This window comes from Camelus bactrianus, chromosome 7, assembly GCF_048773025.1.
Source record: "Camelus bactrianus isolate YW-2024 breed Bactrian camel chromosome 7, ASM4877302v1, whole genome shotgun sequence".
Taxonomy (NCBI): domain Eukaryota; kingdom Metazoa; phylum Chordata; class Mammalia; order Artiodactyla; family Camelidae; genus Camelus; species Camelus bactrianus.
Window position 1 is genome coordinate 2,545,628 of NC_133545.1, and position 24,249 is coordinate 2,569,876.

At 49.3% G+C, this 24,249-nt stretch overlaps 1 protein-coding gene across 5 annotated transcripts in view; it reads left to right on the plus strand.

The window, feature by feature from the left end:
• Window positions 1-24,249, plus strand: part of PAXIP1 (PAX interacting protein 1) — a 45,909-nt gene that overhangs the window by 2,325 nt on the left and 19,335 nt on the right. For 4 of the 5 annotated variants that reach the window (XR_012507980.1, XR_012507979.1, XM_074366687.1 and 1 more), the window contains exons 2-8: window positions 573-707; window positions 4,851-4,894; window positions 6,934-6,997; window positions 13,654-13,767; window positions 16,066-16,701; window positions 21,876-22,329; window positions 22,812-22,906. Coding sequence is in view for 3 of the 5 variants with exons in the window: in XM_074366687.1 (XP_074222788.1) it covers window positions 573-707; window positions 4,851-4,894; window positions 6,934-6,997; window positions 13,654-13,767; window positions 16,066-16,701; window positions 21,876-22,329; window positions 22,812-22,906 (1,542 nt within the window). In the remaining 2 variants the exon portion in view is untranslated. Of the gene's footprint in view, window positions 1-572; window positions 708-4,850; window positions 4,895-6,933; window positions 6,998-10,982; window positions 11,154-13,653; window positions 13,768-16,065; window positions 16,702-21,875; window positions 22,330-22,811; window positions 22,907-24,249 lie in introns of those variants that run through there. The other variant, XM_074366686.1, reaches the window with a different exon arrangement.

The window sequence follows — 24,249 nt, forward strand, 5'->3', positions numbered from 1 at the left end:
TCCCTGTGTAACACCCTTCCACGTCTCTCCAGAAGACACTCTGTACCTTATTTCAGCATAAAGTACAAATGTTTTGCTTAGTGTATGTGAAAGACCACTGATGGTCTAATTCATATTCACCTGTCTTGTGTGTTGAACCCTGCTCCCTACACACACAAAGTGTGTGGTTTTGCCTGGCTAACTTCTTTAGATTCATAAGGATTCTGCTCATGTAGCTCCTCTTCCAGAAACTTCTCCGTTTATCAGAACTATCTGTCCCCAAGCCCTCATGTTTGAGACACGGGAGTGCTGTGTGCTAGCTCAGTCTCAGCACTGCTGGTGTCGTGTTCTACTTGTCTGTCAGTCCTTCTGTCCTCAGGACAGACACTGGCTAGTACCTGATTCACAGCACCTCCACACTCACCTGTCAGTGTCCGCAAATGTGTCATTGCATATGACTCAGGGTAAAGGTTATTAATGCTATGTGGAGAACATGGTATGTGTTTATTAGAATTTTCGTTGTTTATAATAATTTGTACAAAATGAGAATGAAATGCAGTATTTTCCATTCTAATCTGTGTGGGTTTTTAAAGGTTATTCAGCTTCTGAAAGCTGGAAAAGCTAAGGAAGTGTCGTACAATGCGCTGGCCTCACACATAATTTCAGAAGACGGGGACAACCCGGAGGTGGGAGAAGCTCGGGAAGTCTTCGATTTACCTGTCGTAAAGGTCAGTAGTAAGTCTAACCTATTGTGAGCATTTCATGACGTGCCTTGAAAGCAGAACATTGATACTTCATTGCGGCTCTTCTCCAAAGTGTTTGCCAAGTGTTGTTCCGGGTGGGCCGCTGCCGGCTCCGGGTGGGCCGCTGCCGGCTCCGGGAGGGCCGCTGCCGGCTCCGGGTGGGACGCTGCCGGCTCCGGGAGGGACGCTGCCGGACGAGTAAAGCCCTTCTGGCACCTCGGGACCTCAGCGTAAGCTCTGTAAGCTAAGCCGCACTGTAGCAAGGTTTCTGCTTACGCACCTGATATGGGCAACCCCATTTTGTCACTGTCTGGAAGCTCCCGAGCCAAGGAAGGAAGGAGGTGGACATGCTGAAGCAGGTGAAGCCTCCTGAGAAAGTGTGTTTGATTCCGAAAGCAGGTGAAGCCCTGCCAAGGGCAGCTCCTGAGCCCCGGCCCCTCCCTCCCCGCCAAGGCAAGCGGTCCTGGTTTCCAGGTGCACAAGTTGAGGGAGCCCTGCGCCCTCTGGGCCATGTCACTGCTCTCCAGCGAGGGTCACAGTGACCGCCTTTTCCACTGTCCCCTGGTGGCCGTCTGTGCTGCTATCCAGCTTGACCGTGGGTAGTTTATTCTAGAAAATGGGGCCTCAGCTGGTGGGTGAATAGGTCAGATTTTGTTGATGTACGTATTGTGCAGCTCTGTTGCGGCTGGTAGTTGAATGGATTGCTGTTAAATGTGGGTTTTTTAATCTTAATTTTGTACTTTTGGTCTTTCAGCTTTTTTTTCTCAGCTCCTGTATTATGTACTTGTTTTAGAAAGGTTCTGTTCTACTACGGTTTTTTTCTCCCTTCTTGATGCTGTTTCATGTGTCACTTTAAGAAAAATCAGGATGGAAGTTGCTGTGGTTTGGTAACACAAGAGGTTCGAGTTGGGAGAGCGTGCCGTTGAGTCAGGCTGGCGGCGGAGACTCCGGCTTGCTGCCGGGGTGGAGGTGGGGTGGGGGCGTCTCAAACCTCACCAGCATCCAGGGCCTGAAACCCTGCCTCGGAAACTCAGAAACCTGGTTTTTGAAAATAAACCTGAAAGCGGATCTGTCTCACAAGAAGGTTCTCATAAACCAAACCCTCACAAACCTGCTGTTTACGTCAAAATGACTGTTTACTTGGCAGCGATGAAATGCGGCGGTCACGTTCCGCGCGGGAATGCGTGTCTCCATGAGCCCAGCTCGTCCTCCCCCGGGCGGTCCCTTGTGAAGCCTGAGTGTCAGCGGGTTTCCTGCCTGGCGCACCTGGTGCCGCTCGGCCAGAGAGACGGCCCCGCGGACACGAGGCGGTGTCCCCAGCCGCCCTGAGCCCTGTTCTGGTCTGTGGTGTGCTTCCTTTCCTCTTTCGCTGCAGGGACGGTATCTCATCCCGTCCCTTGTCTGCAGACTTTCTTCCTCTCAGGCAGGGGCCTGGAGCCTTCTGTCTCATCATCCGAGTGATGGCACAGGTGTTGTGGGGATTTCTTAGTGAACCTTAAAAGGGTGGCTTGTTAACAGATCTGGGTGCCCAGGTCATTGTTCCCAGACCACTTACAGCAGTGCTTCTTAAATCTGGTGACCTCCCCAAGCCCTTTTTGTAGCAAATATTTTGTAACACCCCCTTTATTATCCTGAAATGAAATTCCTAGGTAAGGTAACATCACAAGACTTAAATCTCTGTTTGTGTATAAATTGCCCAAACTGAAATGGAAAGGAGAGGGAAAAAGGGAAACAAACAACAAGTGCACATTTCAGTGTAAATACTCCATCCCCTGCAGGGTGGGCGTGGAACCAGTGTCCCACAGCTGCAGGCGCCAGCTGCGGGGTGACTTTGCAGAATGGTGATCAACCCTTGCTAAAATTCTGAGCTAAACAACAGAAGTTGAATTGCCAGAAGAATCCGTCTAATATGCTGCATAAAAATCGCTGTTTCCCAGCTTCCCTGTCAGCCCCGTGTTGTCGCCTGGCTTAGTACCCCCCACCCTCCTTTCCCCGTCTTGGCTGCAGTGTTTCCCAGGGGCCCCGGGGATGCTGTTCTTCCGTCCTCTTCAGCATCCAGCCTACTTTGAATCTGTGCCAGCACCTGTGCTGTGCAGGATTACAGTGTTACATGACGGGATGACAGAGTTTCCCAGAACCGATCCAGCTGCGCCCACTCCCAGAGAGGACTGGCAGACCCTCAGGTTCCTGTCTGAACCTAACTGGCCTTTGCTGTTGGGGCTGCTCTCAGCAGTGGGGTCTGGGTCCAGCTCGAGGCAGAGGCCTGCTTCTCTGAGCCCATATTCCTTGGTCTTGACCTTAATATTAAATATGACAAATATATTTTAAAAACAAGGCATCCTTTTGCCTGGGGACAGTTTATCACATATTTGAATTTTATCGATTTTAGAACTTGCTTGTTTAGGCACTAAAACTTTTTAATTAAATTTTTAGTGTACCGCTGTACGTGCTGTTGCGTGTCAGCTGCGCTGAGCTGCCGTGCGCTTACCCTGTGTGTGCTCTTGCTTGCCGTCCGGGTAAAAGTTCCTCGTTGCTGTCCTCTCCCAGTTGCCCACTCCTGCTGTGTTACCGGCAGTGGGTCCCACCTCCTGACTCTGCGCTGTCTCACCCAGACTCACCTGAAAGCGGACCCCGGGGTGATTCTGTTCTGTGTAGCCTTTGTAACAGCCCGCCCAGCGGTAGTCAACTGGGGTACCCGCACTTACCCTCCCCAAGGCCCCGGGGGACCACCTTCCAGGGCGAGTGCTGTGTGGGCGCCTTCCAGGCTCTCGGCCTCCTTACATGGCCTTTCCTCAGGCGGCCTGAGGTCCCTCCTCAGGTCACGCTCGCTCTTCCACTGTGCCCGGGAGAGTCGTGCCCGTACCATCCGAGTCACGTTCCAGCGCGCTGACCTGGCTCTGCACCTCCTCCCGGACACCCCGCAGAGGGGTGATCGGGAACACTGGTGTAGAAAGCCGCCCTGGTGCTTCACCAGGCGCCGAGGAACCCAGGGGCTCTGGTGTTACTGCTGAGAATTAAGCTTGGCTCACGTGAAGAAGACCTGAACATAGGAGTCAGAGCTGATACGGGGCACTGATGCTGGCCAGTTCCTCAGGTTTAACTGGAGTTTCCCCAGGACTGTCAAAAGTGAAGATTCACTGGGTAAAGTGTGTGGATAGAAACACTGAATGCTTTCTTTTAGCTTGGTGCACTTTGTCCAATGTTAGTTAAAACATTTGGTGAAATTCTCACATCATCATGAAATAATTATCCCAAGTAGGACCCATCTTTATCTTGTAAAACGTTTGGTGTTTCTGCAGTGCTCACAGATGTACTTACATGGCCTGACACTGAAAGATTGCTTATGTCACCTTAGAAATGGTGGGGGTGCTTTGTTTTCTGAAGTTCTTTCAAGGTGTACATGATGCATGAGAAATGAATAGGTTTCAATTGGCTGAAGTTTCTGGAAGTCACCTGGCTAAGTGGGATATTACTGTACTTTTTATAGTAATTTTTGAAGCAGAGCTATTGGGATAATGATTAATGTATTTTTCTAAAGTAAATATAGAAGTATAAGATAATTTTTCAAAAATATAAATTACCCAATAAAGTAGTAATTAAGGAGTTTTTATAATTAATCTGAGTTTTGTAATGCATAGAAAGATTACCAGACAGAAATACTTACGATTTACAAACACTGTGTCTGCTTGGCTTCACTGAAAAAACTCATAAATGTAGACTTGACTGGACTCAGGACTCCAGAAGGGAACTTAGGAGGGGCAGTCTGTACCTTGGACGGGGGCAGGGAGGGCATTCAGCTCCCCGTCCCACCAGCTTTGAGGACAGTTTCTAGCCAGTCTAGAAGCTTAAGCAGTAATAAGTGTGTAAACCAGGAATTTAAATGTCTAGACAAAATTTTTTTTAAGATCTGTGGTGTTTTATTCTATAATTGGGCTCTTTATCTTGGGCACCAATAACTAATCTTGGACTCTGGGATTTGCACAACTTGAATACTTATGGTTGTCACCTGGTGCTTTATAGTTGGTTATAACAGAGCCTTTAATTTCTAGAAGCAAAACCAGTAACATAATGCTGTTTTGATTATGAACTAGAACTGTTTTTGATTTGCTTTAATGTTTTCTTTTTCAGCCTTCTTGGGTGATTTTGTCCGTTCAGTGTGGAGCTCTCCTGCCGTATCCTTTTTGGGGAAGCGGGGAGGGGAGGGCTAACTCTGGGTTTGAGACAGAAATGAGCATCACTTACTGAAACGATCGTCAGTGAGGACAGACTGTGTTGTGTGCACTGTGTCCCTGCTCTTTTTCATCCCGCATCAACTTCTGTGTACCTTGTCCTTGTCATTCCCCACGGGAAAGGGGACCAGCTGTGCGGAGGTAGCTCCAGGCTGGGCACGGAGGGACAAATTCTGGTTCTCCTACGACTTGGCTTTCTGGTCTTGGGCAGTCTGGACCTCCGTTTTCTGGTCTTTGTAACAGTTTTTGTGCTGTCTAGTTAGATGGAATAGTTCAAAATTCTAAGTCTATGTGAACCAAATCATGAATTATTTGAAGAATGGATTGGGGAAAAGAACGTCAGAACATTTTTAGCTTTATAGCATGCACCCTAAAGTATGCACGTCATCGGAGAGCATAATCTGATTTTGGAAATCACCTCTGTTGAGAGTCCTGCTCCCATACAGTTACGACGCCCCAGTGTAGACCCGGGCAGAGACGGAGTCGTTCACACTGCTTTGTTTTGCAGCCGTGCCAGGCCGATCCTGCAAGTGCGTTTGTTACTGAATAGACCACCGTCTGCCAGATAGAGGGACGCTTCCTACATTAAATACTTATGGGGGCCTCAGATGGAGAAAATACCCCTTCATAAGCAGTTCTTGGAGAATGTGCACAACTTGTAGCAACTCTGTCTCAAAAATTCTAAGATTTCTCTTCCACAGTACGAAGAGTTACAGAAAATTGGCTCCTGGTTAGTTTCTGGCTTTGGTTAGTTAGGGGTTTGAGGTCTGTGGTTTGACTTCTTTATCAGCACAGGTGGGAGAGTGGGAGCAGGGGTGACGTTTTTGAAGATAGGAGGCTTGTTCCCTTCCTCCACTGGGTCCAGTGCTCTCCACGCAAGATGCCCTGAGAAGCTGTCATCTTGTTTGAGCTCCTGCTGGCCGCTCCCGAGAAGATTAAAGGGACAGAAAGGAAACTCCCAGACTTGGTTAGACAACACATTCGTAATTTGCCTTTGCTCATGTTTCCCCAAGTCTCTGGAAGTAGGAAATCCCCAAACTGAGGTAGGAGGTGGGAAACATCTTGGATAACGGGCTGAAGGCACGGTGCTGGGGCCTGCAGAGCGCAGTGGCAGGCAGGCTCGCGTCTCCACGCGGTTTCGCGGTGGGCCTGTGCGGGAGACTTCCATACTGCGGTGGGACGTTCAGTCTGATCTTTTTTCCTTAGTTCACCTACCTTGATAGGTGTACTTTTCTCCTGGAGAGAGGAAGCAATGCTTGAACCCATTTTGAATTCTAGACACTCCAAAGTCTTTAAAAAGTTGTCACATTTGCTTTTGAATAGACTGTAAAGTGCAGGCACCTCGAGGGGCCCTCTGCCGGTGTCTCGCACACTGCAAGCTCTCGGTAGATATGTCTGTGGATTTTAAAAGTCAGAGCTTTCGAACTGGGAAGATCTGGAGAATTGTATATGCTAACTATTTTTAGCAAACGGGAAGCTGACGCTCAGAGTTGCCTTGCCCAAGTTCACAAGGACCTATGATGTAATAAACCTAGAACTCAGTTCTTTTATGAAAGATTCTCCTGTGCTTATATTTCATTCTAAAAAATGGACTTAGGACTTCCAGTGTGCTTTTAAAATAATGGCTATGCTGTGCGTGTGCCTGTGTGTTTATATAGGTGTATGTAGTTGGCTAGCTCTCAGAGGTCTGATGTTTTCCCCTGTGAATATGATACCCATTCTCTTGATGATATAAGGGGAGAGACTGGATTTGAAGATGCATTTTGCAGAAGACCCCTCAGTTTCTGTGCTATCAGCCTCTCTTTTTCCCAGCCTGCCCTGCACATTCCTTGGGTCATCTTGAGTCTGCCTCTTTTCCTGAGTGGGTTGAGTGGGAAGGAGTGGGTGGCCAGGGTCCAAATGGGCCAGTAGAACAGGATGTGTCTGTGAAATACAGGTGGCACTAATCTCATTTCATTGGAATCTTAATAACTGTAAAACAGAGTGAATGGTTTTTCTCCAGAGTCGTGTCAGATTTTTTTTGGAATCACTGCCTGCCTCTCTCAGGTAAGCATGTTTACGATTAGTCTTATTTATGTGTGACGGTTGTGAGTTTTTATAGATTGGATTTATGACCTATTTGTAAACCAGTTTTAGAGATGCTGTGTACTAAATTGTGTATTCAGTATGATCTTATGACACACTTATTTGAGTTTCATACTTGGTTTCAAGATTTAAAGTTTTAATGGGTGAAAATGGTCTTTCTAATCTAAAAAGTTACATAGATTTAAAACTTGAACATGAAAAAATAGCAAGAGTGAGATGGAAAGATGACAATGAAATTCAGAAATTTAGAATTTTTTTAGTAAATAAGGGGCTCATGGATCAACATGAGAAACGAAGGCCTCCGTGGATAAGGCAGAAAAATGGACTTACGACTTCTTATAAGGAGGAGTTGGAAGTAAGTATAACAAAATGTTCGATACACTTTGTAAACAAAGAGATGAACATTTTAGTAGCCCCGAGATAAGAATTTCTCCTTATCAAGTTTGTAACAGTGTATTCAGTGCAGACCAGCTTCCCGTCCCTGCCGGCAGGAGTGCAGCTTTTCTAGAAAAGCTGAGCCATGTCAGAGCCTTAAAATACTTGTTTCGTCTGCAGCTCTCTGTGTTCAGAGATTTGTCCCAGGTTGATAGAAGTAAGGGCAGGTGGATGCATAAGGTGTGCAGTGCAGCAGCATTTGTAAGAGGGCAAAGTTGGAGACAGTCAGATTGTCCAGTATTTGGAGATGTTTAGGAAACCTGTACCTTAACGCAGCAGTCTAGCTCCGGCTCCGGCCTGGGGCTTTGTTTTGTGAGTAAGTGTAAGATGTGGGAAGAAAACCCAGGATATAACATAGTTACGTGCAGTATTACGGAAGCAAGTAAGGTCTGTGAGAAGTACCTAAAGGAGGCCCAGAGCGTTAACGGTGGGGAGTTCTGGGTAGTGAGAGAAGTGACCGTTCAGCGTTCTTCTCTTGTTTTCTCTCCCCTGAACTCCTGGTGAGAAGGGTTCCGACTATTAAACATTATAGTAAAAAATCAGGTTGGTGTTGTTTAAACTCATTTTTTAAGTTACATGGAATAATTTGTTTAAAATGAGCAGCCGTTGGGCAGGAAAAAGGCCAGTTTAGAGTGTGTGCCGCCTGTCTTCCCCGACCTCCCGGTTGCTCCTTCGGGGCTGTTTTGAGGGCCTGCTGAGTCCTCGTCTCAGTTTGAGGAGGCCGCGCATCCAGGATGCGAGGGCAGTCGGACAGGAATTTGAGCACAGTTGTGCCTGTTTCCTCACGCCTTGGTCACAGAGGGGCGTGGAACCGGCTGGTGGGCTAGGGCTGTCAGATCACCGGCCAGACTCAGCTGTTCGTGCACGTGGTCTGAGTTTGAGCCCTTCTCTGTCCACGCAATAAGGAAGATTAATTATGGTTATTACGCTTTTGTGTCTCCTGTAAATTCTGGAAGTTCTTTAAATGATAAAATCCTCCTTTTGTTTTTGCTACATTGATTTAATAGAGATCCTTGAAAAATTGGCTTTTTTCCTTAAGCTCAGGAATCCTGTTGGTATTTGTATTCAGTGTTTGTCACATTTTTGCCCTGAATGTGTACTGATGTGATGATCTTTACAGGTAACTAGCGTGAGACCTTTGAATGATGTGTATAGTGGTTACATGTCACTTTTATTGGTGTCTTTATACTTCTCTGTCTGTTCCAAACTTATAAGAAACATTGGAAAAGGTTTTTGAATGAAAACATTTTATTATTACTCCTTATGCATAAACACAATGTACTTGGCTAAAATGTGAATTTGTGTTCATTGGATCTCTGGGTTCAGAGAGTCAGAGCTCGCTATCCCGAGAGAAGAGGCGGGGGTGTGGAGTCCTGTGGGTATTTCCTGCAGTCAGGGTCACAGTGACATGGTATTTGGGAGACCTGACTTGGCGAAATGAGTAAGAAAATCAGGAGTATGTGAATATGAGATGAGTACAGGGTTTTAAGTTAGATGATTAGACATTGTTAAGTATTGACTATGAGTCTAGCACTAGAGCACCCTTTCAGTCGTGGTTACACTCAGCGGAGGTCATGATCTACATCATAGATTTTATACATTCAGCATGGAAGGTCCCAGTGTGCGCAGTGCACAGGTGTGATGTGCTCAGTCGTGGCCCGGGTGTGAGTGTGCAAGTGTGGACGGCAGGTTAGGAAGCCCTGATGGAGGCTGTCGCAAAGAACTGGCGGAGCCGGTAGGACTGGGAGCTGGGTAGGACTGGGGGCCGGGAGAGGGCGTTCTAAATGAAGCGAGGTGGAGGGGGTGGGAAGCCCAGGTGTGAGGAGATGGACCTTGACAAGGTGTGTGATTGGGCGCAGAGGAGAAGGACAAGTGGGTGGGTGGGGGCAGGAAATACGGAAAAGCATGGAAGCTGGTGGATGTATGAGTTTGAGCTTGATAAAGTAGCCGGCAGGGTGCCTCTTCACCTTTTCTTCCTTATATATGTAACCTTGGATTGCAAGTGTTTACATTAGAGCATTTGGAAAACATAGAGAAAAGCAAACAGATTAAAATAATTTGCAGTCCTGTGGATAAAGCTGGTCTGGGAGCTCTAAGCATGACACAGGGCGGAGAGTGGGGGCTGATGGGAGGGAAAGTCACGTCTTTTAGACTTGATGAAGATCTGGATTCAGGTGAGCACTGTGTAAATGAAGACAACACGGACCCTAGGAGCAGCTGGGAATCATGGCTCTTGGTGCCTTGGGAATGCTGTGGGGTAAAGGAGGAGGAGCCAGCGCTCCCAGTGGGTCTCTGCATGCGGACCCTGTGGTGGGTGCTCCACACTGAGGGCACAGGTCTGAGGAGTTCCTCGTTTGAGATTAGGAGCATTGCTGCAGATGGGAAACAGGGGAGCCTGATTTTTGAGGGAAGATAGTGAAGTTAGATTGGAACACCTTGAGTCTGGATCAGCTATCCAGATGCTGGGACTTGGGGATGTGGTGTGAAGGGCTGAGAATGACTCGTTCTGCAGAGGAGGGAGAGAGAGCAGAAAATCGGGAACAGAGCCTTGAGTGACGGGCACAGTTTAGGAGATTTGGAAAAAAAGGAAAGTTGAACATAAAGAGAGATGACATTGGAGGAGCAGGGTTTTATTTTTAGCAGGCGTTTATCCAGGTGCAGAGCTCACCATGGGGGGTGGCTGGAGCCATGGTGGACAGAAAGGTGACTGTAGGGGGCTACAGCTCAGTGGTAGAGTGTGTATCTAGCATGCACAGGGTCCTGGGTTCGATCCCCAGGCCCTCCATTAAAAATAAATAAATAAATAACCTAATTACCTTCCCCCTAAAATAAAAAATAAATAAAAATAAAGATGTGAAGTTTTTTTTAAAGTGAATGTAGCAAGAACTTTCCCAAGCTTTATATCCTCTTAAGCAAATTAGGAGTAAAAATGAGAACCCAGAATCAGTGTCCTGCGCTTACATTTACAGCTCATCACTCATGCTGGTGAATTGAAATCCCCGATGTGTAATAAATACAGAAGCTTTGCTTTATTTGAATAAAGAGTGTTTAGATAAAAATGGGGAAGGCTTTCCTGGATAGTACTTACGAAGAAAGCCTGGTTAAGAAAAGTGCATGGGGACACCAATATTTTGTGGTTGCTAAAAAATGTTACTTCAGTTGTAAGATACATGTTTGATGTGCATCTAAGGGACTTTGGTTCAACAGATACGTGGTGATACTCTGTGATGGGGACAGTGCCCGGGGGTGCAGATAAAGTACCGTGAATCTTTCCCCTCGGGTAAGGTACATTCTAGAAGGGGAGACAGCACGTGAACAAATACAGTCTGTTGTAACGTTTGCAAAGATGAAGTGGGTCAGGATGTGGGAACAGTACCAGGAGGGGTGGTCACGGTGCTCCCTCCGCACCCAGAGGACTCTGGGATGCCTGCAAGTGCACACGCCGGGCAGGACCCAACCATCACGAGAGGACTGTTTGCTTGGTGGTTGTCAGTGACCTTCTGTCTTTTCCCCGTCAGGGTGTTGATACAAGCTGGAGCTCTTTGTTGGAGTCTTCCAGAGCTCTCCCAGGGAGAGGGAGGGAAGGGAGCTTGTGCTGGCAGAAGTCGGGAAGCACAGACATCAGCTGCCTTCTCCTGACCCCGTACTGATGCAGGCTGAGGCCTCTGTTGTAATGTGCTGGGTAGGTTTCTGGGGTAGGTTCCGAGTGATGGAGAGCCTGGCCAGGGTCGTGATTTAAATCTGGAAGCCCTTTCCATTCTGTATTTCAGTCAACAAATATTTCTTGACTGCCTGCCCATGTGCCTTGCACTGTGCTAGGTACTATCAAAGGTTCCAAAGACGGTTAAGACGTAATTCATTCAGAAGACTCCAGTCTCTGAGATGCAGGATGCTGGTCCCTAGTCAAGACTGGACAGAGAGGAGTTTACGGGAGCTCTAGCCCAGGAGCATCTGACTGGGGGAGGCCCGGAGGAGGAGGGCGCTCCTGGGGTCCGGAGGTGGGAGTGCGGGGGAGTTGCAGCCCTCTGCTCCAAGCCCCCAGAGGGCAGTGCGGGAGGGACGTGCAGGGGCGCTCAGGGAGTGGTCCGCGTTCAGGTTCGGGCAGCTTGCCTTGGGAGTGCAGGGCCAGGGCCTGGGGGGCGGGAGGCAGGGTAGGGGTGGCAGCGGGAGGAGGGCCGCTCTGGGAGGGTGCACTGCGGGAGCGGCAAGCAGCAAGGGACAGGTGAGCAGGGCCTCAGGCACCGCCTGGAGTCTGAGCCTTAAGGTGTTGGAACATCAGACTCTCTTAGCTGAGACCAGAGTTGTAGTTCGGGAAAGTGGCTTTTTTAAAAAAAGAAAAGCAGTGTTCCCCAGTTATAAAATTAATGCTCTTGAAAATTTGGAAAATACAGAAAAGTATAAAAATGAAAATAAAAATGTCCATAATCTTGTCACCTCTAGGTAACTTAACATTTTGGTGTGGAAAAGCTTGCTTTATGTGCTGATACAGATTCATTACATGAGCTGCTGTGGGCATTCAGTCATTAACCAAATGTATGTCGATTGAGAATCTGACTCAAGGAAGTTTCCCAAGTTGCTAGAAGCTCCTCTGGGAGCTGTTCCAGGCCTTGCTTCCTCCCTGCCCAGTGGGCTTTCCACAGCGACACTGCGCCCCGCCAGATGCAGGCGGGCAAGGCACGGGACTGGGTCTCTGCAGTCCGTGAGATAAACGTGAGACCCAGACGCGTAGCCACATCTTTGTAATAAAGGCATATCTAGAGTATGCTATTTCACTTTTAATAAAGATTATACAGTGATTCATTGGAGTAATCTGTATTATCATGTAATTAAATCTCACCTCCCCAAACGCTGCAGGACATAAGTGTTTTTGTGAAAGTCTCTAATAAAAACAGCAATCTTCTGATCCAGTCTTCTGACATGTGACACTGACCTAACTAAATTAAAGAGATTAAACAAAATGATTTTAAGGTGATTTCATAAAATTAATATGCTCTTGTTATTATTCACAGAGTAGTGTGGAATGCAAAGTAATTTCTAGAAATTTTTGTAAGATGGATGAAGGCAGCTGTAGAATGTTAGTTTTTGGCAAGCTGAGTAATGGCAGTTAAAAAGGAAAAACATGCTGTTTATCACTGCTTTAAAAAATTAACTTGAGACAAAGTTCAGGATCCTTAACCATAATTCTCAATTTATAAAAGGTTATCTAGAAAAAAATCAACTTAAATGATTATCTTAGAATTAACACTCACCTATGTTTTTCTTGAATGTTTCTTTTGTCTTTCAGATTCTAAAATTTTATTTTTTAGAGATTATTTTTGGCAGTAACTGCCCTTAGAGAAGTAGTAACAAACAGTGGTAAAATACAGTTTGGAGTTAGGCCTGAGTTTAGGCAGACCTGGGTTTTAAAAGCCAGCTTTTCCAATTATTAGCTGTAATTTCCGCGAGTTCCGTACGGGTTGGGGCTAACGATCCCTACCTGCCCCGGGTCACACAGACTGGGGGTAGGTGTGAGGCACCTGGCACAGGTCCTGGCACTTAGGAGGCAGGCAGTAAATGGTAGCCGTCCTGGCTTGTCGTGAAAGCCTGATTCACAGCCTCAGCCATCGCGCCTGGGGTCGGCCTCGTCTCTTACGCAAGCATGAGAGTGACCCCTTCTATGCTTGCCTGATTTTTGTGTGTCTGAGATTCACATTTCCCCCCGAGCTTACACACCACTGTCTTTATCTTGTTATTTCATCCATTTCATACTTAGTGTTTACTTGTTACCTGTTAATTATTAAGGAGTCCTCCAACATGATTTCGATACCGTTGTGTTTACACATTCCCACGAGTGGCCTGACGGGGAGACGAGCAGCTTTCTCTTCTTTCTTCCCTGTCGTTTGTGGTATGGAGTGAAATAATCCTCCATTCAGTCTCTGGAGTGTGAATATAAGTTTTTTTATTTGGTGACAAAGCAAATAAAGTGATGTTTATAAAACTGTTATGATAGGAATAAAAGCTTCTATTATTATTATTACAAGCAAAGAGCTAAAAGCTTACCTATTTTAGGTGGATTTCATTTAATAAGGGAGAAAGTTGACAAAGCAAAAGTGTTACGATGTCACAGTGCATTTTGATCATGGAGCAAGTAGGTAAGCAGAGATGGAGGCTCGTGATGAAAGCTTGATTTCTGGTCCTGCCAGGTGTCACCTGAAGACAGAAGCGCGCTATGGGCGATGCTCACTTTCCATGGCGGGGGCTGCCAGCTGAACCTCAACAGGAAGTGCACACACTTGGTCGTTCCCGAGCCGAAGGGGGTAAGCGCCCCACGTACATCCTCCTGAGTGCCGTTCAGGTGTCTCCAGGAATCAGATGTCTTCTTCTGACTTTTAAATTAGTCACTTGATTCCATTTACAGAAGCTGATTATTATGAGTTTATATTATTTATATGTGACTTCATTCCACAAAGGATGTGAGATGATTTATAAGTTTTATTTTGAGCCAGATGTGATGTTTAAGTACAAAGAAATCTGGGATTATTTCATGGAGAAAATAGGATGGTTTTTTGAATCTCTGGAGTTTTCTTTCACATCCAATAGAACTTCATTTTTATTTGTGAAAATACGTATTTTTAATCCTCTTCACAGTTTTTTAAAAAGCTTGTGCTGAACATAATTATAAACATGCATTTGGTAAGGTTCTCAACATATCCTTCTTAATAACCTCAAATATTTAAAATTGTGTTTATCTCCTTAAGCTCAGGGTTCTTATCTCTAAAGCACTGGTGGGGCCGTAGGGATTTTGGTCCTTCAAGTGGTGTCCCCAGGTCAGTAGCACCAGCCTCCCCTGGGACCTGTTAGAATTACCTGCTCCAGGCCCCGTCAGTCAGAACCTGCCAGGACGGGGAGCCCAGGAATCTGTGACCCTCAACCCCCTGGCCACCCCCAAGAGTTCTGCTGAACACTGACCTTTGGTAAATCAAACTTTTCCCCTCCTATGAACAATTATTTGTAACTTTGAGAAGTATAGTGTATGCATAGTAGGAAGGTCTTTTTTGACTAGTTAATGTTTCCACATATCAGTCATTACCTCCTTTTTTATTGCCTTCAGTCTGAATCGGCATGGCATGACGAAACTATCTTTTGTATTCCTGAATTTTTTAAAAAGTTTAAATTGAGAAGAATGGAGGAATTTATTTAATAACAAAATCTACAGAAAAACAAAGTGTGCTGAGTAGTGTTGGGGGTGGCAGCTGGTTTCCGAGTGTGAATGTTCGCACCTCTGCTGAAGGCTGAGCTGGGAAGAGACCCCCCCCCACAGGAAGTGGGTTTGTTTTGTCAGCCGCTAGAGCAGGCTGGGGGTCTGTCAGCTGGCTGAGCCGCGTCCCAGACTTGCTGCTCTAGAGCCACTCTGTCACATGGCTCTTGGGTGACGTTTGCCGCTTGTCTCCCTCCCCTTCCACATGTTCCCTTTTGCCCCTGCCCGGTGGGGCGCCCCTGCCCGGCGTGCCTTCTCCTGCCTGCTGATGCCGGGGCTGCGGTCCACACCCACGGAACCCCCGTCCCTGCCCGCGTGACTAGCACTGTTCCCTGCTGTGTTCTCTGCGTGTTTATTTCTCTTCAGCTGTAAGATGGAAGCCTCGCTCGGTCAGAGGGCTGTTGTGTCCTGTCTTTTTTTTCCCTTTCAACACCTTTACTGTGGTGTGGTTCGTGTACAGTGAACTACACATATTTCCGATGAACAGTTTGATGAATTTTGATAGAAACCAGCACCACAATCAAGACAGCTAGCATTGCCGTCCCTCCCCAGGAGATGCAGGTCTCCAACTGCTGACTTAACTCCTTCCTGCCCCCTTTCCCCCTTGGTAACCAGAAGTTTGTTCTCCATGTCTGTGAGTCTGTCTCTGTTTTGTAGGTAAGTTCACTTGTGTCCTTTTTTTTTTTTAATTAGGGGGAGATAAATGGGTTTATTAATTTATTTATATTTGGAGGGGATACTGGGGGTCAAACCCAGGCCCTCGTGCATGCCAAGCATGTGCTCTGTCACTTGAACTATACCCTCCCCTCTTGTGTCTATTTTTTTTTTTTGTATTCCACATATGAGTGATGTCATACAGTATTTTTCTTCTTCTGGGTTACTTCATGTAGAATGATCATCTCCAGGTGTCTTATGTAGAATAAACACCTGACTGAGGAAGTTCCCACACTCCTGTGATGGTGCCTCAAGTCCTGAGGATGCTCTGCCCACAGTTACACTTTGTGTCGAGCGTTGGTCTGTGGTAGCCAGAGCTGATGGCCGTCACGTTTCATCCCAAAGAGAGTTTTTTGTGGGGTTCCAAGCGCTACGCATTGTGTCTAAAATGTCCTTTATAAAAGCTATTTTGAAACAAAATCTTTTATGACCCTTGCCGGCGGGCGCCAGACGTCCTGTGGCCACTGATACGTGGTCCGTTGTGTCCTGTGTCCCCTGGCTGAGGGCGTACCCATTTCTTGTGTGTGAAGTGGCAGTGACAGGTGCCGCGTCCCTCTCCTGAAGTGCTGTCTGTGATGCTCAGCTCCAGGGCGTCTGGCCAGACCTGCAGCTCTGTTTCTGTGTGTTTATGTTTCCCCCACAGGAGAAATATGAATGTGCTTTAAAGAGAGCAGGTATTAAGATCGTGACCCCCGACTGGGTCCTGGACTGCATATCTGAGAAGACCAAAAAGGACGAAGCACTTTATCACCCCCGGCTCATTATTTATGAAGAGGAAGAAGAGGAGGAAGAGGAGGAGGAGGAGGCAGAAAATGAGGAGCAGGATTCCCAGAACGAGGGCAGCACAGATGAGAAGTCGAGCCCTCCCAGTTCCCAGGAAGGCTCTCCTCCTGGGGACCGACAGTTCTCACCCAAATCAAACACTGACAAGTCCAAAGGGGAACTGATGTTTGACGATTCATCAGATTCATCACCTGAAAAACAGGAGAGAAATTTAAACTGGACGCCGGCCGAAGTACCCCAGTTAGCGGCAGTGAAGCGCAGGCTGCCTCCTGGCAAGGAGCCCAGCTTGATTAACTTGTGCGCCAACGTGCCGCCCGTTCCGGGGAGCATCCTGCCTCCCGAGGTGCGCGGTAACCTCATGGCCTCGGGACAGAACCTCCAAAGTTCTGAAAGATCAGAGATGATGGCTTCTTGGAGTCCAGCTGTGCGGACACTGAGAAATATCACTAATAATGCTGACATTCAGCAGATTAACCGACCGTCCAACGTAGCACACGTAAGTCACTCTTTAAAAAAACAGAACTTTAAGTACTGGATTTTACAGTCTTTATATTATATTTTCATTTATTGTTTTCTGCCTCTTTAGAACAGTCAAGTTACCAGCAGTGTTTATTTGCATGGGAAGTTAGTTTATGGCCTTTTATATACATACACATACACACGTACTTCAGTGTCATAAATTCTGTCATGGGAGGTGGCCTGACCGTGCGCACCTAGGGGGAGCCCTCAGCTGCGGAGGTGGCGTCAGGACCCTGGGGACGAGTGCTCTCCCTGGGAGCGTGACCTCCACTCTCACCCAGGCCAGCTGGCTCTGGGGACAGAGCGAAGCGCAAGGTTTCCCGGCTGTCCCTTGTTCACTTGTGATAGTAACACAGCAGAAGCTCACTCACTCGTTGAAGAAGCCTTAACACGAGCTCACAGGTTTATGATTGGAGCTTGTTGGTTCAGCATGGACTTGAAAAGTTTCAGTAAATTGTTTTCAATTTAAGGCAGAAAGAAGGTAGTTGAGGTGGTGTTTTGGCCCGTTTGCATTTTTGTGGGCCTTGGAGACAAAATGGTAAATCAGAAAGACCTCGTTTTAAGTGGGAAAGACAGATAGTAACCAGATAAACCTGAAGGGCTTCTGACTGGTACAGGTGTTTTGAAGACAGTAACAAGGCGTCACATAATAGCAGTTGGGGGAGGAGGCTGCTGTAAGTTAAATGCTGGGGAGCGCCTCGTGGAGGGAGCAGCTTAACTCAAGGAGGCCCTGGGAAGCGCCAGGGGACGGGAACAGCGCTGTGAAGACCCAAAAGTAGGCGTGAGTTTGCTGTGTTCTAAGAAAAGAAAGTGAGACTTGAAGGCAAGGCACATTGGGTGTATTAGGGACACCGAGAAGGGGCCTTGGCGCACAGGCCCCACGTCTTGCCTGAAGGGTGGCCAAATAGGTATTTCTTACTTTGAATGGCAACACCACGATTGAGTCTGATGGTGGTGGCGGCTGTAAAAAGCCTCTGTTGAGTAAAGATGTGTAAAAACTGATTTTTTTCTTCCTTCCTGCCCTCCCTTGGGTTAAGCAATAGCTAATTGATAATACCTGGTCTTGAGGTGCTGGGAGTGGGTGGAGCCAGAGAAAGGCTGAAGAAAGCGCACACTTGAGATGTTAGAAGGAAGACGGGAGACTTGTGAGCAGGGCAGGAAGAGAGGGTCAGGGATGTTCGGGAGTGAGGTTTCCAGGTATTGACACTGGCGTCTGGGAAGGCGGCGTTGCCGGAGCTGGTCAGGAGCCCGTGTGAGCTGGCGCCCCCCCCGCCCCCGCCCCGCGCTCAGGATGTTAGCAGGAGTGAGTGCAGCGGGTCTGACTCTGGCCAGGGGAGGTGGGGGGGCCGGCGCAGGAGAGCCGCCTGCCTCCGCGGTGACAGGTGATGATGGTGACGGGGCCCGGTGGTGGGGGTAGCTGGCAGCCCCGAGGGAGGGGCCGGTGTGGTAGGAGCTTGGCGTGTGTGGATTAGCGGGTTTGGGGATGCACTGGCCTTGGATGACGAGACGGAGACTGATGGGTCACATTCTGCTCAACACATTTAGTTTTGTCCAAATAATTTAAATTTGACTTCTTTGCCTAAGTTGGGAGATTCTCCATGAAGATGGCCCTTTGGCCAGTCTCGAGAAGTGGGGCATGCAGTGTAACGCGGAGCTGGGTTTGGGAGTCTGAATGGTCCTTTGGCTGAGCAGCAGCTGCCCTCTGTGAAGTGAGGCTCCGTCCGTGTGCTCACAGCCCACACCTTGTCCTTGCTTAGCTCTGCCCCGTCACACCAGTGTTACCTGCCGGGTCCTGGAGGTGAATTTTAGTTTGCAGCAGACTACAGTCTGGAGGGTGATTGGCATCAAGTGTCTGAGGGAAGGAGGAGGGGCTCCCTGAGATGAGGTGGACAGAGGACAGCAGGGCCAGGCCTCGTCAGATGGGGTCACTGGGGCGCAGGGGAGAGGGGGAGCCCAGGGCCCATGGGCATCGGCCCCCAGCAAGGGCGGCGGCGGGTAAAGCAAGGCCGGGAGCAGAGTCCCAGCCAAGCCGGGCCTTGGGGAGGCCGGGGAGGCCAGAAGGGCGGGTGGGGATGCCAGGCCAGAGGCAAAGAGGGAGAGAAACTAGACATTAGAGGTGGGGGAGGCTGCCGGGGAGCTGGTCTGGAGAGACGACCTGACTGTCCCGGGGGGACTGGCCCTGCTGGCAGGCGGAGACCTGCACGTGCACCCCCAGGAAGGTCTGTCCCGCGGCGTTGGTGCGAGGATTACTGAGCCGATGTGCAAAGCCGCTGGCGGCTGGGAAGTGTTACCCTCCAGCTTCCCTCAGCTGAGGAGCTAGGGATGGGCGCCAGCTGTTTCACACAGAACGGAGTGTGCTCTGCTCTGCATTCACCTGCAGGCAGAAAGCGCTGCAGATCGGGTACGGGCACCTCTACTGCGTTCTGTGCTTGGTTTAAATCCCAAGTTCCCTGAACTTGTGTTTGGAAGTAGAGAAAATAATCTCGTGTGAAATGGCAGTGATGACTCCCCGGGGGCCCTGGGCACATCTCTACTTTGGAAGGTGTCCTGCAGGTGCGACATCCTTCGAGGGTGAACTTGCCCACTGTGCTGTGTGTGCGGAGCGGCCGGGGCACTCAGTCCACTTTGAGTGAGGGAGCGGGGTTGATCACCAGTGAGAACAGCTATGAAGAAGTTTCCTACGAGTTTTTTGGCAATGTCAGAACGTTAGGACATTTTGCTGCTAGAGATGAAGAAAACGAATCTTTGAAATGTTATGAATAAAAGATTTAGATTAAAATTAGGTCGGGGGTTGAGGAAGCAAAGCAACCATCAAAATCCTCTTTCAATCACCGATTTGGGTGGTCAGCAGCCCTGTGGTGGTGTCATGCTGCTTTTTGTGTTGTGGCACTAGGTATTAAGTAATTTAAACAAGGACTTGACAGCTGTAAGGGGAAAAGTCATACTTGACATTCATTAAAAGTTGTTTACAGTATGGCAAATTATGTGCTCAAGCAATTAAGAGTTTTTCCTTTGATTCTTCAGGATTAACATAGGTTTTCAGCCAGAGGTACCTCGGGGTTGAAAGGGGAAGGAAGGTGTGCTTAGAGGCATCCCAGTGCCCACTCCCCAGCCAGGCCCGCCGGGCTGGCCTTCCCAGACCAGCGTCCACCGTCGTTCCCGGCTGGGCTCCGGTCTCCAGTTGCTCTCCTGTAGCCTCCCAGCCACCTCTGCCCCTCAGATGGTGGTCACCTGGACAGAGGGCAAGTCCAGCCCAGGCCTGGCCAGTCTGAGAAGTGAGGGCTGAGGGGGGTGGCCCTCCTCACGTGAGATTCCCCCCGACCCAGGGTCCAGGAGCAGCACGTGGCAGACAGGCGTTTATTTCCTCCTGATTAACTTTCAAATTTATAAAGGTTGCTCATTTCGGAGGGTGAAAGAGTAATACATGTGCAAGATTTTAAAAGTTCAGAAGGTGCCGAAGGCTCCAAAGTGGCTCTCGCCGCCCTCGCCCCGACGCCCGCTGGCTGCTGCCGGGGCTGCCGGCAGGCACACGGGCAGGCGTGCCCCCGCCCACGAGCTTTCTCGTGGAAACGGCAGCATCCCAGATGCTGTTCTGCACTTGGGCAGGGCTCTGGCGGGGTTAATTCTCCATCCACTTTACTGGGTATTTTTTAATACTTGCACAGAGAAGAAATAGTTGTCCTGTTGTTTACAGATTAAAGACTTCTTTTCCTGTTTAGAGCTCCACAGAGGAGTTTTGAATGACGTGCTGAAAGTCCCCTTAGGAAGCTGTCTTACCTGTACGAGGACTGCACAGATGTACCCGAGCCCTTGAGTTTGACTTATTTCAGTTTTAAACTCATTTGTTTCATCACTAAATCCAGTCTATTACTATTGCAAATGATATAACCTTTATGTTTTAGAGTCAGTATTTAAGTGTAAGATTCATGTTAAAAACATGTGTGAGATTTTCATGTAGCTTTGATTTATGTGAAAGTTGAATTTCTGGGGTTGCATTTAAATGACAAGGGTGCTTTAATAGGGGTAAGTTGTGTTGGTTGAGTGCAGTAAGATGGTTACTGGTTTCCCTGACCGCAAGAAGCTGACTTCCAGCCTTTGTTATTTGAGCAACACGGGGGAGACTCACAGTCTGACATGTTTGTTTTGTTCTGTCCCGCACTGCGCGAGGCGGTGGGTGACCTGCTGTGTGAGGCTCGCCTGGCCTGGCGGTGTCCCCTGGCTCCCAGTGCGGCTGGTACTGCTCTCAGCTGACTCCCGTCACTGGGAAGCAGGGGGCACAAAAGGGGACGGCTGCTGGTGTCAGGGTTTCCTCCAGCCTGAGGCCCTTTGTCCTGTGTAGAGAGCCCGAGTCACTTCTGAGGAAGGCCAGCTTCCCAGCTGTGCTGATGCCCTCAGGTGGGGGAACGTTGGCGTCTCCTCTGTCCCTCGTGCATGTGCTGGCATGCAGGGTGGGGCCACCACAGATGGGGGCCTGGTGAATGCCGTTGGGGGTTGCTCATGTCCCACGCCTTCACTCTGGAGGGTTCTTCCTGGCCTCCTCTACTGCACCAGCCATGGAGGGGAGGCCAAGGTCAGGCCTTCCTGGCTCGTCACTCCCCGAGTGTCGCTGGGCTCAGAGAAGGCTTTTGGTGTGGACGGGAGAGGGACTCCGCGTGCCAGGCGGTGCAGGACTCCGACGCCCCAAGGCCTAAGAAGTCAAAGGGACAGAACTCCTCCCTTTTCAATACCAGTTGATAACCAGGACATGGAAAATTCCCAGCAGACCCACAAGAAACTACTACCAGTGGTTGTCCGCAGGGGTGGGCTGGAAGTCGGTGTTTGGAAAGGAGCATCAGTTTTTTGCCACCATGTCACTCAGCCCTAAAACGCATCAGCTGTAGGGGTTTTTGTGTCTGTCAACTTTAATTCATGGGCTTGTTCCATTTTCCTTACTCGGTTTCAAATGTTGGTGGTCTCAGAATATAAATTTGTTTACTTCCTTGAACTTGGCAGCACTCAGTAAACACAGCTGAGAACTGGAGCACGGTTCTGAGTGTCCCCGTGGTGGGCGGTGGGGACCATGGGGGCTGGGCTGTCACTCTCTGGACTAAGGGGACGTGAGTGCCTTTCAGCGACTCTTGATGCTGACTTGGCCTTCTCTTTGTCTTCCAGATCTTGCAGTCCCTCTCAGCACCTACGAAAACCTTGGAGCCGCAGGTGAACCACAGCCAGCAGGGCCACGCGAGCGCGGTGCTGTTAGGGCAGGTGAAGGCGACTCCTGAGCCGCACGTGCCACCGCCGCAGCCGCACCCGGTGCTGCACCTGCCGCCCCAGCAGATCGTGCAGCTGCAGCCGCCGCCGCCGCATGCGGCCCCGCAGCCTTATCCCCCGCCGCCGCCACACCTGTTCCCGCAGCCACCGCCGCCCCGGCCGCCGCCACCGGCCCTGCAGCAGCAGCTGCACCAGCTGCAGCAGCACCAGCTGGCCCAGCTGCACCAGCAGCAACTCCAGCGCCTGCACCAGCCGCCGCCACCGCCCCTGCAGGGCCCGGCGCCCCCGCCGCAGCCCCCACCGCAGCCCCCGCACGTGCAGCCCCAGCTGTTTGGACACGACCCGGCAGTGGACAGTCAGTGATGGGGTTTCCTTTTTTCTCCTAAAGTCCTGTGTGTACAGAAGCACTCCGGTGGGGTGCAGGGGGGCCGTATCAGAGCACCTCTCACCAGGCGGGAGCGTGGGCCTCGCTGCCTAATAAGGCACATGGCTGCAGCCTGGGGCCGCTGGGTTTCCTCGGCTCTCTGGGGCACTGCGCCCGCAGTCCCTGTGTGTCCGTAGGACATCAGGCCGCCCCGGCCCAACTTAGAGCCTTCAGTGCCTAGGCATGAGCTCTGTTGGTTTCACTTTTTAAATCATTTTGTATAAACAGGCAGCTCTGTTGGTGGTAGTATTCCGAGTGTGCTCAGACCGCTGGTGGGGACATCACGGCCGAGAGTCATTAATTAACTTCGTGAATTCATATGGAACTCTGCAGAATGAGCTTTTTTATTTTTTGCACACACATTCATGGGGTTGGGCTTTTGACTTGGCTTTTCTTGTATAATTCTATTCCAGTTCCAGAAGAAGGCTTCTTACTGGGCTGCGTGTTTGCAGTTGCAGACTACCCAGAGCAGATGTCTGACAGACAGCTGCTGGCCACCTGGAAAAGGGTGAGGTTCCCGGGACACACATGTGCTCTGAGTCTTTATGGGCACTTTATTAACACTCTGTCACCTTGGGCAGATCACTTTTCTGGGCTGCAGTTTTCTTCACTGTGAGGGGAAAATGTTGGACTTTCTCATTCTTAAAATTCTTTTCAGTCCTGACATTCTAAGGGTCATGAATTACTTATGTGTAACTGGGGCTGCCGGAAGATCTGATTTTAGTGACCTTGAGTAGGACATCAACTTGTACATGCCTTAGTCATTTCTGTGCTCCAAAGGCTAGCAGGAAAAAACCCTGGTCTCCAGGTTAGAAGGGGCCTCAGTCTTCTAGCCCGGGTGTGGAACTGTATTTTGAAATATCGGTTTAATTAATTAATTACTTTGCATGGTGGCCTTTAAAGAAAAGAAAAAGTAAACGCTTCTTCTTGCAATGCCACCACTGCATCAAAATTGAGTCAAAATGTTTAAAAAAAAAAAAAGAGTGTGAGCATGTCAGCTACATGTTGAACGTGCTTCCCGGCCAGCTCTCTCGGCGCTGGGCCCTGCGGTGTGCCTGGCCCGCTGCAGGGCTTGGGAGCGCTGGTGACCACACAAGGCTCGGGGAGCTGTAAGCCAGCTGGGGAAGCAGCCACACGCGCAGATGACGGTGTGGTGGGTGCGGGGGGCCCTGAGAAAGTACACTCATTAGCCCATCGGGGTGCTCGTTGAGAGGGGTCTGCAGGAGGAGTGGTTCCTGGACCGAGTCTTGAAGGACACGTAGGAGTCAGAGTTCAGGGGAAGACGTCCCAGATAGCGTGGCACAGGCAGAGACACTTGGCTGCAGAGGGGGACGGGGCGGCAGGAAACCCACACTGCTGGGGGTGGGCGGGCCTGGGGGCAGGGAGGCCGTCCCGTCCCAGACCTTATTATGTGCCGTGTTATGGAAATCGGGGTTCATCCCCGTGGTTTTTAAAGCATACAGAAAGGGGGGAGATGCACATTTTAATCGTGAGTGTAGAATAAGGAAGACTGGGGGATGGCCACGCCGTGGGCTGGTGGAGACACGGTGATGACCTGGACAGGGGCAGTGGCTGGGCCAGGGAGGGAGGCCTGTCTGAGAATCACAGCAGCAATTTTTTTTTTTTAATCATGGAAGTGTAGGAGGTAATGTTTAGAAACCGTCCTTAAAAAACTAGAACAAAACTCAAAGATTAGAAAAGGTATGCCTTTGGTTTGTGGGGGTTTTGATTTTGCTTAAGGTAAAGGGTTAGTCCAAGAGGCCCAACATTAAATAACACAGGTTTGGAGACAGGAGACGAAGGCAAGGAAGTTGAAAGGAAATCGCCTACAACCGAGGGACCAAAGGGCGC